General features: G+C 28.5%; 2 protein-coding genes across 2 annotated transcripts; one reads left to right on the forward strand and one right to left on the reverse strand.

The window, feature by feature from the left end:
- Positions 1-7277: 7277 nt before the first annotated feature.
- Positions 7278-10112, reverse strand: LOC123297571 (GTPase HRas). The gene is made up of 2 exons (XM_044879294.1): positions 9438-10112; positions 7278-7772 (listed from the first exon to the last, which is right to left on the reverse strand). Exons 1-2 carry the CDS (start codon positions 9831-9833, stop codon positions 7605-7607), a joined length of 564 nt encoding a protein of 187 aa, XP_044735229.1. The 5' UTR covers positions 9834-10112; the 3' UTR covers positions 7278-7604.
- Positions 10113-11633: 1521 nt separating this feature from the next.
- LOC123297594 (ubiquitin-associated protein 1) lies at positions 11634-16169 on the forward strand. Its single transcript, XM_044879325.1, has 3 exons — positions 11634-11885; positions 11949-13160; positions 15990-16169. Exons 2-3 carry the CDS (start codon positions 11985-11987, stop codon positions 16113-16115), a joined length of 1302 nt encoding a protein of 433 aa, XP_044735260.1. The 5' UTR covers positions 11634-11885; positions 11949-11984; the 3' UTR covers positions 16116-16169.
- Positions 16170-17378: the final 1209 nt, after the last annotated feature.

A 17378-nucleotide genomic window follows, 5' to 3' on the forward strand; every position in this document is an offset into this window, starting at 1 on the left:
TCAGAACAAAATTATCAATTAATTAATTATAGGTATAGTAAAGCTAAGTATTAAAGTAATTATATTGTAATAAATAAGCTGGGTGGCTGTGTGGATATAGCATTTGCTCCTGAAACCAACGTATGCTGGTTCGTGTCGTGGTGTAGTTAAAATTTTTACTTTTAAATTAAATTAATTTTAACTGATGTTAAAAAATTTCCACTCTTTTTATAGTTTAAATTATCTATATAACCCGCCCTCTTGCTATAAATTACGTCAATTATACATATGTCATAAATTACTATTCTTTCCGGGGGTGGGAATTTAAAGAATCATAAATATATCTCACTCTTTAAAATCATGTTCTCCTGTTACATAATATTAAAAAATATGCACAAAAACGGCGTGGTTATGCTAAAATTTGAAACTTTTTAATAGGAGAACATGTCTTATAGTTTATCTCACTCATATTCTCCTATTACAAATATTAAAATTTATAATTAAAAATCGCTCGTTAAGAACAAAATTTGAAATTTTGTAACAGGAGAATATGTTATATATTTTATCCCACTTTTTTATAACATATTCGCCTATTACAAAATATTAAAAAAATTTTGCTTTTTTGTTGTACATTTCTTGTTAAATGTTTTATAAGATTTTGTTATAAGAGAACATGTATGTTATTTCACAATAAAAATTAATTGTGTTAGTCTCACTTTCCTACTTATATCAGAAATCACTCTTTTGTCAAGGTGTGGGAATTAAAATAACATAAAATATACCTCGCTCTCTTACTTATTTGTCGCTTTTGGTTCTCATAACAATTATCTAAAAAAATGACATATTCTCGGCATAATAATTTAATTAAAAAATAATCGGTACAACGCTAGATACGAACCAAGTTACTCTGTAACCAGAGGCGACTGGGCTAGCCACTACTCCACCTTTGACATATCATATATAACAATAATGTAGTATATATAATATCTTTGATTGAACCGCAGCGCTCTTTCAGTCATGATCAATAAATCATTAATTTAATACTAATAATACTGCAGGTTAGTATTTGTTTTTTCTTTGTGTCTGATATTTAAATACAAATCATTAAAACCCTTACGTTTTAAATGAATAGGTAAACTGTCTAGTAGATCAAGTATTTAATAGGACTTTTCATCGAAAGAAAAACGGAAGTTAAATTAGTTATAATTCTAAAAAACTTCGCGAGAAACGTCGAATAGTGGATCTATCGTGCCTTGATAAAAATAAAACAAAAGATAATTTCAAGTAATGTTATTTATTCAATAATAATTTTTTATAAAGACATATTTTGTTTTGGCAAACTAACTACAAATACAATTAAAATGCAATCTCACATATTTGAACAAACGCAAGTTAAATATAAATATTTTTTTCTTCTTTCTGTGCGTACTGTGTTTTTATTTTGTGTTGTTTTTTTTTTTTTTTTTTTTTAAATATTATTTATTATTATTAAAATAATAAAATTGTTGTATATATTTTATATTCTGTTTTTGGTCGTCTTTTTTAATACATTGATATTTTCTTTATGTCATTTTATTTATCATCTTCGTCTTTCATTTGTTCTATACCTGGATTTTTGTGCGTTTTGACAAAAAAACATAGTATATAAGGTTGTTCAATAAGATGTTACCACTTCTATCGATAGTGTATAAGTTTGAATTTTCTATCATTACAGGTTAAATATGCCCTCCGGACTGACTTTGAAGGAGAGAATGAAGGAAATAGCTTGGAAGCATAAAGCTGGTATTTTGTTCCTCTCTTCAAAAAGTCAGTTCGGCGGCCTAGTTTAGATAGCAGCGATATAAAACAGAAAATTATGTACCACCTTATAAGGTAACATCTTATTGACCAACCCTGTATATCGAAGCTCATTTAAATATTATTATTTAGCGCATTAATTTTTATATTTGAGTTGCATTTTAGTTTCTCTGTTGTGCCATGTGTGTAATAATTTTTTTTTATACTAATATTATGTATTACCGCAAAATGGTCAACTTGGTTTTTTTTTTATGTTTCATTAGCAACTTAAGCAGCAACGCAAAGCAAATTAGAGGTATTTTATTTAACTGAAATAGGTGTGAGGTAGTTATTTTTTCTAATTAGGATTTTAACCATCAGACTTTCTACACTCGGGAAATCGAACTCGTAAAAATAAAATCAGTGAAATGTTTTAATATTTAGCCATCTATTGACAAGTGAATTAAGTAAATTATTTTACAATTTTAAGTTCTTATTTTAAATATAGATTGTTCAATTCGATGTTACCACTTATACGGTAGTAAATAAATTCGAATTTTCTACTATTGGATACTAAATATGGCCTTCGGAGTGACTTTGGAAGAGAGAAAGAAGATGGCAGCTTGGAAGCAGAAAGTTTGCACCTTCCTCCTCTTTTCCAAAGTCAGTTCAGTGGCCATATTTAGACAGCAACAATATAAAACAGAAAATTTTGAACTCGAATCCAATTCCAATTTGTTGTCTATTCCCGCTTAATTTTATTTACTAGCTAGATTAAAATTTTTAAACCTAGAAACTTATAAGAAAAGTATAGAAAAAAATCTGATAGTTTTGTGCTAATCTACCTCATTCAAAATAAAATTTTCAACAAAAAAAATATATATGAAAAAAATACCATATCTTGTTTCAAATTATTACATCCATTTCAAAAATATTGTTAACACAAGATCATGATATGGAAAATAATATAAATCAATTTTTTGTAATTAATTATTTTATTATTTACTACATAAATTAAAACGAGTATTTTACTTAAACATACATCGTCGACTCAAACTAGATACTGCAACTTGCTGCAACCAAGCTGTGTCTATACTAAACCTATATACCATCACATGGAAATTATATTTACATTTTATTATATGACAACGAAACGAAGATAATTATTGCCGAAAGTAATACACAGTGTACATGGCCCACGCGAAGTAGTTTTACAGAATAATTTATTGATTGAGATGGCTTCCGACTTAAGCAGTAAACATAACTCGAATATCTTAATATATCTCACATATTTCTGTCCAATAGAAAATTATCGATTTAGGTTTAGTATAAACATCCATTAACTAAAATTAAATACTGAAAACCAATTAGTTTCATTAAATTTTATGTAAAAGAAAAACGTCACCAAAACATTTATGTCAACTGACAGTTATTTTAAAGTTATGGCATTTTGTATTATGACACATTGATGAAATGGTGACGTAACAATTATCCAAAAATATGACCTAGCATGTTGCAGTATTAGCATTTCATTGAAAAATAATAATAATATTAATCAATTGTAAACGTTTTGTTTTTATTTTAGTTTTTTATAACAAATTAAAAAATTATTATTTACGAATAATAAAACTACATAAGTTGATGAGATTATGAACTTTAATTTTCATTTGTGTGAAATGTGATTTCATATCGAACATAAGAAACAAAGTGCATATTTTCTATCGTAAAGAACAAGTTTTATTTTCAAAATTTCATATAATTTGCCTGTGTATATACGCGCTAACAAGCAATCTATTGTTTTTTGATTTGCATATCACTTATGTAATTCAATAAAATATATACATTGCTTCATCCCCACCTCTTTTTAAAAAAACACATGTAAGATTCATTTTTTTTATTTAAAAAAAAACGTATGTAATAAAATTGTAAAGAGATCTGAGATATGTTTTTCTTTATATAAATAGACGAGCCTTATTTTCATAAATCGAGCAGCATTTATTATATAGCTGTTGAAAAAACATGGCAGTGATGTTCCTTAAATGTGTTTCGAAAATTAACGCTGTCTCTAAGCTTTACAAATAAATTCATAGAACTTACATACATGGGAAATAATTTTTATGAAAATTTTATCCTAAAAATCTCTAAAATTTACGGAATTACATATGTGTGCAGTTCTTGTGCAACCTCCATACGCGTCAAAAACTCCAAATATATATTTCTCAATAATTTCTTGCATGTTTTTGAATTATACGAAAAAATTTCCTATTTCCCTAAAATATTTTAAACATGAACAAGACTAAAATTTTGGATGTTTCCTGACATTTCCCGAATATCAAAAATTCCAGACATATTCAGGTATTCGAAGTTTTCTAGATCCTCACACATTGGGTATTTTATTGACATTTTTGTCGTACATTTCTTTTCTAGTATGTAAGTTCTATGATGAAAATCTACGATTTTTGTAATACATTTAAGGATTCCTTCCCTACCTCGGTATATATATAAAGCTATTAATTAATTTTTAATAAAATTATTGTAATAAATAATATTATAATTGAATATAATTATAAACTAAATATACCATACAGGGCGTTAAAAAAAACTATCCGTGTTCTCAAGCCACAATTTTTATGCTTTGAAATTTCTGTCCATGTACAAAAATTTCGAGTTCTGAGAAATCGGATAATTCAGGGTTGTTCAATAAGATGTTATTACTTATAAGGTAGTACATAAATTTAATTTTCTATCATTTTAGACTAAACATCCGGACACATTCCGGACCGACTTTTGAAGAAAGCAGATAGGTAGCAACTTGGAAGCACAAAGCTGGTACCATCTTCTTCTCTTCGAAAATCAGTATGGTTGCCATATTAAGAGAACAACGATATAAAATAGAAAATTATGCATCATCATATAAGTGGTAACATCTATTTAAAAAAATATGTATTTCTGGAAAAACTCTGTACTTTAAAAGTGATCAAAATATATATTGATTCTTCATATTAATAATTCCAAATCGTTCAAATCTTTGTTCTAAAAATATTAAATCATATCTTGGTTAACAATAAAATATTAGGCCTGTTCAAGCAAGTGTTTTGCTAACAATCAAAATCAGTCCCTCTTGTTACAAGAAATGCATAATAAAAACTGCCTAAGAACCTTTAGCAAAATATTAAGCACCGAATTGTAAGATGTAGACTGGTTCTAAATCCCCATTTCATGCACATCTCTCGTCTTAACATAATTTTAGAACACTTTTTACGTATATTGTTAGGATTTAGATGTACACGCTTGGAATAATTAATTCAAATAAGAAAGGCCTAGGTTGTATAGTGGACCAGGAGTGATATTAAAAGTGCCGTTACAAGAAAGAACCTAAAATTTTTTTTAAATGAATATAACGGCCCTTTTATTAGAGAATCCTGGAATTTTATTTAGTAAAGAGGATCTACAACTTATCAAGGCACCAATCTGTTTTTAAAAGTTGTCATGTTTGTCTCATGCTTCTTGTTTAAAAAATAGATATGTAACAAACGAAATTTATACTACGTTAACTGTTGTGCAGCTTCCTGAAGCTGACGGAGAATGATATTTTTTCCTAAGATCTACCTACAAATATATACAATTCGATTTATAATTTGTCTATTTAATTCTAAACTATTTTCCGATATCTAAGCGAATAAATTGTAGAAATACAACTTCCCCAAAAAATTTTCATAGTTATTTCCGCAATTTTTCTTAAAGTTTTGAATGTTTTTGTACCCAGAATTCTACATTTTAGTAGTACTATGATTACTTCATCGACCTTTGCAACCGTCTGAATCTTTGCAGGCGTTTGCGAAGATTACACGTCATTGAAATGGTAAATTTTCAACTTTGAATTGTTACTGCAACATATCTGCATAATCTATTACTGATTGTGATTTTATAAATTAACCAGTTATGAGAATGCGAAAATTTAAAGTTATTTAAATTCAAACAACGCACGTTGGATGCCCATTTCTACGAATTTTCAGAAAATTGTCACCCAATGCTTATATTCAGTATACAATTTTCGAAATTTGAATTTTTTTAAATCTTGAGTTGTTGCAAGAGTTTTTCTCGATATAAATTTGAATTTTTAAAATTTTGACGATACGCACTTCTCCAGGTACAATTAGGGAAGATCTATACGTGACGTAATTTTGAATTTGGTTATTACCATACAGTTATGGAAAAAAATCCTGCGATTCTTTCTACCATTAAATTTTATATTCCATGGTGTACAATTTTTGAATTCAACTGATTTGAAAGTTGCTTAGTACGAACAAAAAAAAACTGAGAAAGAGCTTTTATACCCTTATTGAAGAGTTTTGGACGGTTTGAATTTATTAAAAATGAGATCAAACTCAAATATTATATACGTTTATGTGAATATTATTTAATCTAATTTTAAAAAATCACAAATTTTCCTCAAACAAGATTAGGATAGAAAAAAAAAAGAATTAAAACAGACAAACAGGCACACACAGACAGACGACAACGTTCAAAATCTCAGCTGTAATAAACTACATAGTAATTAATTTATTTACAATTAATTATAATTAATATTACTCTTGACAAATAATTAACATTTTGAAATGAATTTTTTAATATATATATATGATTTTTTTAAATTAATTAAATATATATTAAAATTAATATATTTAATTAATTTTGACTGAAAAATATTATTTATTGCTATAAATATAATATTGTAGAAAAATAATTCTACTTGGCATATCTACAAATAAAAAATATTTTATATTCTTTTGAAATTCTTTTCAAAAAAAGTTCTTTTAAACACAACAAAGATTTTTTTTTATATTTCATATTTTTTGATTGTTGCTGAGAATAAAAACGAATTTTATTTATTTTAAATTGCCACTTACATTTCTAAAATATATCTTAATTTTTAGTAAAAATATTAATAAATATTTAATATGTACAATTGTGTTAACGATTAAAGATTGAGTAATAATCTCTCAAGTCTCTGTTAATATAATTTTTTTGGCGATAAACATTTAGAATAACGTAAAATTAAGAATATACATATATTTTTTATAGTTTCGAGTATTGTACTTAAGTACTTATTACGTACGAGGTTATGTTTGTGTCTACACCGGCCATCTTGATTTTTATTAGCAGAACAAAAACCACAGACTTATATTTTTATAATATAGGTCTGTGGTTAAAACGTTAATCTAAATGTTTATCTGTTATTTTTTTAGTATTTAAATATAATAAGCAATCTTTTGTTGTTTTTTTTTATAGAGAAAAAACAGAACGGTTATTAGAAATAGAACAGCAGTTTTGTAGTTAAAATTTAAAATTTTTAAAAACATTTTAACCACCACGAATACAATGAAAACCTTTGTAAAATATCTTAATGTGACATCTAGCAGTCAATTGTTTAAACAAAAAATGATACGTTTTTTTATAATGTTAAATTATTTTTTTTTAGAACATTTTTTAATTTTTTTATTATTAGAAAATATGTGTTTTCTTTTCAATTCAATCAAGGATTGGCACTTAAAAATTGTTCGTATGACTATTTTATCCCTGTGGTGTATTTTAGTCGCACTTTACAATAACTAGTACTGAGGACTAAAGTATTATAAGAGTAATAAAATTCCACTGATAAAAGTGTAATAATCATCAACAAAAATATGCTCGATGATGCTTTGTTGATTAACAACAATGGAGAAACTTTGTGTGTGTGTATAATTGTTGCATAAATTAATTGTTGCAACAAAAAAGCATATTATATATACATTGTTGTTTTGTAGAAATCAAATATGATGACTTCCAATGAATATTGTTGTTGAGTGTTACAGGATACTACAGCGTAGTTTACGTTTAAATGTTCCAGGACGTTTGACACCCGTCCGAGTTTTATACTTACGAATTTCACGCACCAATGTATAGAAGGCATCATCGACACCCATTCGTGTTTTTGCTGATGTTTCCACGAATGGTACACCATATTGTTTAGCTACCTAAAACACAAAAACTTTACATTTACTAACATTATTTAACTTTTTTCTAATAGGTTGGGATCTAAAATTTGATCTTCCCAAGATAATATTTTCCAAAATTTCTATTAGCACAAAGGTTATTGTAAAATAAAGGTCATGGCGCCTCACTTGATTCCATTACGCCAGCTTTTACGCTCATAGCGTCTCTTCTAATAGAGGGAGGGATGTATGACCACGCATTTTATTGAGGAGACCTTAACAAATAATATTAAATCATTATTTAACACCTATTTAGAAAAATAATTGGTTATAGCGAAAAAAAAGTGTCGATTTACCTAATTCTAATTGATAAGCTCCAACGGATTTTCTATTTTTCTAACACCTCTATGGGCCTCTATGCCGTAGTAAATTAGAATATTTTTTTAAGCCTATAGCCAGTGGACGATCAAGACACTTTTAACGATAACCTTAATATAAGTAGTTTAGAAGTTATGAAGGTAAGTTGATACAAATTGTTCGTATAAGTAATTTTGTAAGGTCAGTGATATTATCTTTGACGGGTGATGAATGCTTCCTACAATCTGAAGGTCTTGTGTGCAATATTTTGGAGTTTTGGGATTTAAGATTATTTAGATTACACAAAAAATTCAGCCTATTGGTTTTAATGAACAATTGCCGGCATCTAGCATTACATTGGTTGAAAAAACACTCTACGGGCTTATAATATATAAAAAATATGCAACACAAATACGTTATTAATAAAAAAAAAATGTATTTGTAAAATTATTACAAAATTTATTCGTAAACAGCCACTGTAGCTAATTTAAAGCTCTGCTTGATAGTACAAGCTTTGATAATAAAAATTTTGAGTAGGTAATGACTACTATTACTAGGTAAAAACCAGTTTTTTACCACCAATTTATAACCAAAATAAAATTTCTTAACATATAACCAAGGAAAGCGACCAGTAGGAAACTAGTTTTCCACCTAAATCTTAATCGTGCCAATTCGTTGTGTGCGTAGTCATGGTAGGAACAATAAAATCGATCCCAGCGCTTCCAGTGAAAAAATTATGGCGATAAAGGAGGCTATTATGACTAATTTTCAATTCTTTACATGAAAATCTTATAGAAAATGTCAAATTAAAATTATTGAAAAACACTAATTAATTAAACTTAATGCATTAATTAACTTAATTATTATCATAATTATTTATTTAAATTTGTGAGACAATAATATTAAATTTTCAATGTAAGTCATAATTGCAAACCATACAATTATATATGCATCCATACAATTATATAATTAAAGTAGTGTATCGTTACCATGGAAACGCCTCCAATAAAACTCACACACGGTGCGAATAGGATTTTTCATTTTCAAAATGATTCTTTTTTGTTTCGGAAATTTCAACCAAGTAACTTCTATCCTAGTCTAAAAAGCGCTGTTTGATAAAGACAAAATATTTTAGATTTTCTTAGCTTGAATAGTTTTTTGACAACTGTCCGAAACAAAACAAATCGATGCAATACAATATAGGTAAATTTTATAGTTAAAATCTTCATCTATTCGTGTGTTCTCTTTGATTACAATAAATTAATATTGAAACGACAATATGAATAAAGTTTGTTACTTATACAACAAAAAATACTTAAATATGTTATAAATAAATTCAAAAAAGATTACCTCTCTTGCTTGATTCATATCTACAGCCCATGCTTGTAAATCACATTTATTGCCGACCAATACCATAGGCACTTCTTCTTCATCTTTGACACGTTTGATTTGTTCACGATATGAACCAATATCTTCAAAACTTTTCGCTGAATTAACAGCAAACACCAAAAGAAATCCTTCACCAGTTCGCATATATTGGTCCCGCATAGCACTATACTCTTCTTGACCGGCCGTATCCAATATATCCAATAAACACGTTTCACCATCAATAACCACTTGTTTACGATATGAATCCTCTATAGTTGGATCATATTCATCGACAAAATGATTTTGTATTAATTGTATTGTTAATGCGGATTTGCCAACACCTCCAGCACCAACGACAACTAATTTATATTCGGTCATGTTTTGTGGGTACTTAAGTAGTTGTATATATATATTTATTTGTAGTCACTATTTTGATTTGACAGTCAGCATTCAGCAAAGCACCACACCAAATATATTTTTTAATTGAATAACCAACACCAAATTAGTTAGCATTTAACAAAATTTTATTGAATGCTATCCAAACATTTTATTATGTATGAAATATACTCTCTATCTAATTGAATATTCAGCTAGAATTAATTAAAATAACTCTTATTAATTTACTTAATTAACAAAACATCTGAGGCACTTCCACTTGTGACGTTCTATTTGTCTGAACTATTTTGTTGCTAACGTCACATCTGTTGTGTCCGTTCATTGAGCTCTGTTGTTTATCAGCAAAATCATTGGGTTTACTAAATTTATAATTTTCAATAAAACAAATGAAAGTGTTCTGTGCTAGTCAATTTTCAGCCTCACTTTGTACATTTAGCCATTACTTGATTTTTAATATTTTTTGCCTTGCTTGCCTTTGAATGAATACCCGTAACCGCATTGATAATATGTTTCTATGTATACCCTTGCAAATGTAATCAATATTCAAAATTCCTTAAAATACTTTCACACCATGAATAAGTTCTATCCACAAATTCAGCTCCGATCAGTGATCAGTTTTTTTTTATCAACTTCAGGAAAATTTTACAGTACCTTTAATAGAAATTATAGATAGTTTAACTTTGTCTAAAACTTATATCGAATATTTGTATCAAAATGAAAAGGCATTTTATGTTCTAAGCTATGACAATAAAGCCTAAGTTTCCATTTTAAAAATAAAGACCACCGTTTCATAATATTCAACTTCCTTGCCCTTACTTATCCGTCTTCCATAACACTTGAAATACTTTTTATTTATAATAAATAGTATACTTATAATAAAGGTATAGTATTTGCTTTTAAATTATAATCTTCTGGCGAATCGGATGAGTATGCATGAGCTATACTATAGTAAGTTTCATTAAAATCCATTCAGAAATTTTCGAAACTGTCCAGCGAAGCGGATGGGTAACTGCAATCTTTGTAAATTATAGGTTATGTGGTGTTATTCTGATGCATGAGCTATATTATTGTAAACGTAACGTTTCATTTAAATCCATTCAGTAGTTTTACGATTAAATTTTTATTTACTTTACTTTTACAATCACTAACTGCACAATGTTACTCTAGTTTTTGATTTAACACGTTCTGTAAAAATTCCAACTACCATTTTTAATTTTATTTATCGATAATTTATTATAAACAATTTATTGCTAATATAAATAATATTATGTATTTACTCGACAGTTGTAACCCATTAATAGTTTGTTTTTTCTACCACCAGACTGCGTGCCTCGATTTGTCAGTTCCAAATTACAGCTTAGAAATCACAATCTCTTAACTCACAACCAATAATAGTACAAACAACTAGTTCACTTATTAAAAATAAAATGTCCTAAATACATATTCTTAAATTCCCTAATTAAACAAAAACTTATCACGATATCGTCATCTGACCAAAAAAAAAGTTATAAAGAAATTCACAAAGAGCATAGGATAGAGGAGAAGCAGCCCATATGAGCTAATGTAAAATCGTAGTATACGAGTTTCAGCGCCTCTACCGAGTCAGGCTTTCAAACTTAATAGTTAATAGTCACCCCCGCAAAGTAGTTAAACTTAATAGCCATACCCGCAAAGGCCTACAAACTTAATAGTTGATCGCCTCAGACTCCAGATGTCACTTATAATTATACTTCTGCTTCTTGTCTATCCTATAGTCTTTGGAAATTCACATATTCTGTTATTTTTTTTCCAATACATTTGAATGACGTTTGTTACCAGCGATTAATCACTCCAGAAAGAATGTTTCACTTTAATTAATCACTTAAGAAACAATAAAATTTATTCTAAATATACGAAAAAATTTTCTAAGATGATTCTATTCTTTTAAAAAAAGTTTTCTATTATTTTATTATGACAGCAATACATTTCAGCTGTCAAATGTTAATCTACAATATCATTATGTACGAAAATACATAAAATTTCCCAAAAAAAATCGTGAGTACGAGGAAAATTTATAATTAAAAAATTTTTTTTTAAATAAATTTTTTATTTGTGTAGATTAAGTAGTTAAAACATCCAGCCATACGTAACAACATGGCTCAAAAAAACAGCGATCCAGGCTACATGGATGGTATTCCTGTAAAAATATCCGAAAAATATAAACCACCAAAACGTATTATATTACCAACAAATACTCAACGTATCACCGCGAATGATATCATTCAAGGACCCTATTTTCAATATGATTACTCGTTAGAACAAAGTGTTAAGTCAAAAATGAAAGAATTACAACAAGCTAGAAAGGCAATAAAATTAGATAGAGCGAACAAAAAATGTCAAGAACAAAATGTAAGGGATACAACAGATATAGATATACCAAATACGGATTCAGTATCGTATCCAAACGATATTAATGACGTAATAACGACATCAGAGACTGTGACAACAAAAACAATAACGGAACGTAAGAACGAATCAATATTGTTACCGACACAAATGACTTTGAAAACGGCACTCAATCATTGTGATGTACCGACACCGATCAACATATCCGATTTTGAGAATGACACTGCCAGTCCATTTGATAATATGGAATTAAAAACCATAAATGATCTGGCAGAGTTAGCGCAGGTATTACAACCGACATCGGTTCAAGCGATTTCTTCACCAAATTACACAACCACTAACATGTATTGCAATAATTTTAATATTAAACAAAATAGTGGCTATGATGGAACACGTGGAACACCCCAATACATTCCAATAAACGACAATCGACTGCCTATAAATGGATACTATAATACAGATTACTTAATTACATCACAAGGTGTACAAAATTCGGTTCAATTAACGTTACATAATCAAAATTCATATAATCACTCTACGTATGTAAATGAATCTCATCATCCTGTTGTTTCCCTATCCCAGAATACATCAAATGTAGAAGATCATACATCAAATAAATCTCGAAGTGTACCAGATATTATAAATTCATTACATAAAGATTTAATGCAAACGCGAATTGGTGAAGCGAATGCTGCATTGAATATGCAATTAAAACGACCATCTCCTCCAGCACCACAGAGTGTTTCATGTGTTTCAACATCAACATCATCTTCGTGTGGGCCTAGTGAATCATCACGACTATCGAATCCGTATTCAACGTTATCGCAACGACAACAGCAAATATGTAAGGATGTTGCAATGATGGGGTTTCCGTTAGACCGTGTATCACGTGCTTGTGTAGCTATCGGAGATGATCAGTCAAAGGTAGGCCTAATTGATTTTATATCTTTGTTAATTGAACCGTTCAAATTTTATTTTTTCAATATCCAATTTTATTTCGAATATGCGGAAAGATTTTTCTTTTGATATATCTCAGCTAAGGCGTTAGACTGTTCGTTTATTTAGACTTAGGTTGCGGGTTAGAATCCAGGCAGCGGCAGTGTGAACAATTAAAAAAAAAACCTAATGGGGGCGGTAGAAATTGATCACATTGTCGTCGGCAGCGGCAGTGTGAACAATTAAAAAAAAAACCTAATGGGTTTCGGGTTAGAATCCAGGCAGCGGCAGTGTGAACAATTAAAAAAAAAACCTAATGGGGGCGGTAGAAATTGATCACATTGTCGTCGGCAGCGGCAGTGTGAACAATTAAAAAAAAAACCTAATGGGTTTCGGGTTAGAATCCAGGCAGCGGCAGTGTGAACAATTAAAAAAAAAACCTAATGGGGGCGGTAGAAATTGATCACATTGTCGTCGCTTGGATAAGAACGAAGTAACCGAATCCACCCACATCAAAATGTAAATATGTATGAAGTTAAATAAATAAAGATAAACAAATAATGATGTGGGTGGCCTTTGTTATAGGCGTATATGTCAGAGAAACGGTGGTTAAACCCCATTATTATTGTGATTATTATATCATTGGATAAAAAATGCGTAAAAATTTAGGGTGTGGATATTCGGACAATATCGTGTGTCTAGCGTGAGTATCACGTTAAGATAATTAAGATAATTTAGATTAGATAATTAGGATGAACAGAATATTATCTAAGTATTTTGAGCTTTCCTCAGATTTTCTGGAAATCAGTGGAGGAAAGCAATCACAGGGTTAAATTAAAATCCAAAAAACCCGCAGGCTCGTGGTAACTCGAACGCATTTAAGGTATGGACAACACGTGGGTCAGTGATTGAACGCAATCAGAGAGAAAAACGATTAATTTTACATCAGCTCCCACAACAAATTCGTAATCTACGTAAAAAATGTTTTAATTTGGTTTTTTATCTGATACTCTAGGAGCTTTTTTAAGAAAATTCTCTAAATATTTACTCCAAATTATTTTACCCACCCTAGACAAACGGTAGTGTCCGAATAGCCTTTTCGAAAAATTTATACATTAGTGAAAGAATCTTTTGAAAATAGGCGGGGTAATTTTTAAAATAATATGAACATAATAACGTGTTACGTTTTGAACAAACATTTGAGTTCGTTTTCAAATTTTGTTGTCTATTTCACAAAATCAATTATCTTAAAATTTCGAGCCCTTAATTAACATTCATCCGACTTAAAATTATTTGAAAATGTTTTGAATTTTTCAATTAAAGATTATATGTTTTCAAAGTGGCTTTAATTTAGCATCATTTCATGTAATTTTCTTGTGTTTTGGGGGCCAAAATTATAATCCTTTTCATGATATTTAAATGAGAAAAATAAAAAATGTCTTAGAAAATGAACGATAAGGTTTAAGAACTTAAAATTTTAGAGAATTTTAAAGACAATAATATAAGACAATAATCCTCTTTAGTATACAAAATTTTGTCCAAAAAAACAACATTGGCCGTCATTTCAAAATGGGTAGAAGTTTGAGATCCTGTTGAAAAGGTCTTGTCTAACAACTCTTTCCTCTATGAAAATTAGCATGTACCAGAGCTTCTCTTTTAAAGGATCTGGAAAAATTTTAATTGCATGGCAAGTTGATACATATTCATTGAGACATTGATGACATTCAATCAAAAAAGGGGATATTTGAATAATAAATTTAAGAATCATTTTGTTCGATACTCAGCAAAGCAACTGTTCGTCGCCCGAAATGACACCTTGAAAATTGCAATTCTTTCGAGTGTTGGATAAATTCATTTTTATATTTTTCATTCAATTATTTTTTCATTTGTACATCATCTTCAATGAATATTAACCAATTTTAAGATTTGCCAAGCAATTAATAATTTTTATGTTCCCCTAAAAGAGAAGTTTCTAGCTATGAAATTTTCACTGAGAAAAAAGTTGCTAAGTACGACCTTGACATCACTACCTCAAATTTCAAGTCGTTCTGAAATGTCTATCAGATAAAACATTGTTTGTAAGTATGTTAGCCCGTCAAGCAGACCAGCTTGTCAAGTCCGTCAATTCGATAGACAGGCGGACTTACAGACAAAAAACAAAGAAAGTTAAATAAAAGCCTTTGAAATGTAATCTTACAAGTGATATTTTCAATTTCAAGTATAATTTTTCCAGTATAATTTTATTACTCATTCTCAGATTTATAAACAATTAGATAGCAATGACGTAATATAAAAATAATTTATGTACTTAATTTAAAAAAAATCATTACCTAATTTATTTATTAAGGTAGTTTACTCGTGAAATGACTTTTCTTAGAAATTCAATAAAATAGAAATAAAAGATTGGTAAAAGTATTCTGTATTAAAAAGAAAAAAAAATTTTGTTTGCTGTTAATGGTCAAAAAAACCATTAACAGCACATTTTGATATATTAAAAATCAAAATGTGCATTATTATGCTGGAGGTATACCGATAAATACTTTTCTATATACCTCGAAAACGGTTCTTATCATTTTTTTAAACAATGTATTGAAATATAAAATTATGACAATTTTTTTGGTACTACCAAAACGGTTCTCATTCGTCTAGTTAAAAATATAAACACAAATAATTAGTATATGTAGATACAATGTTTTAGTATTGTATACTGTTGTCGTAAATGTACACGAATATAAGAGCATGTTTTTACGAACTTGACTCTTAACGGTTGAACTCCCTTAATTTAAAAATTAATTTTTATCTATTTTTCTGTTACAGTTAATTGAACATATGATAGTAATGTCGCAGCTATTAGATTTGGGATTCATGGAAGAAAATATAACCAAAGCCCTACTCCAGTGTGGTAATGATCGAGATAAAGCATTGGACTATCTTGTCGCGTAAATTTAATATATTAAATAAATAAATAAAATATAATAGACTTATTTCCTAAATTTTTTTAAAAATCATTATTATTCGAAGCTATTTAAATGTATATTTAATAAAAAAAAGAAAAATGAAAAACCATTAAAAATATGTATATATTGCTGTATTTATCAATTTGAAAACTCTATTTTATAAGCTTCTAGTGTAAAGTTTTGTTACATAAATAAAACTTTATTTTGCAGGGTTGATGTTTTCTTTATTGTTTTTTCTTCATTTTTTCTCATGGACGATCGGGAGATCTTGTAATTTTTCTCATCCCCGATATCACCAAAAACCGCCCAAAGTTCAGTAAATACAGATTTTTTTTTGACTACTCAGCTAAATTCGGCAGATGAGTAACATTTATTTTAAAGTATTTGATGAATTATGAATATTTATTTAAATTTTTAATTATGGAAAAACTATATCTTACAATATTATAATTCGATGATATAATTAAATTAATTTAACTATCTTTCTACTTTCTGGCCTCGATTTCGAGTAACTTTGAGGTGGAAATCCTAGATCTTCTGCCTACGGTCAGGCGTAATATTTAACAGATATTTCAGAACGGTTGGAAATTTGAAAGGCTGCTGTTAAGATCGTGCCTTACAATTTTTTTACTAAAATTTTTAATGTCTTTTTAATACATTTCTTTCGGGAACTGCATCCATCAATTTAAAAATAAAACAGCGCATAAATGCATTGATAGATCATAAAAATGAAGTTTGTGGAATATGTAAGTATTTACAGACTAAAACTAATGTAAGACCTTCAAAAGAGATTGGTAATTATTTAATTAAAAATGCGAATTTTAATGAGTTGGATTATTTTATGTTAAACCCTTATCTTATATTTTTTTTTAAATAACTCTTTTAAGAATACAACCCGATTTACAGATTTCTTCTAGATCGTGATATACAAAAAAAAAGAACGTTTATTTTGTGTACAGTTAAGTTCTAGGTGACATTCATAGATGGCAGAAAAATTCTTTTTTAATTTACGTTTTTTAATAACTTTTTTAATTAAAAACAATTATGGATGTTGCCTTCTGTTTTTTTCATTTTCTCAACGATTATTAACTTATGAACAGTATTTTACGTTCTTTGTTAAATTTTCGGTTAAACTAAAGTGTAAACTTTCAATTTCCTTACATTTTTCGTACACCAAAATGGTTTGGTTCAAATTCATTTTAGGTATGTAAAAAATGTTTCAAAACGCACCCAAGTTTTTGGTCTTGTT

The sequence above is a fragment of the Chrysoperla carnea genome, chromosome 4 (assembly GCF_905475395.1).
Source record: "Chrysoperla carnea chromosome 4, inChrCarn1.1, whole genome shotgun sequence".
Taxonomy (NCBI): Eukaryota; Metazoa; Arthropoda; class Insecta; order Neuroptera; family Chrysopidae; genus Chrysoperla; species Chrysoperla carnea.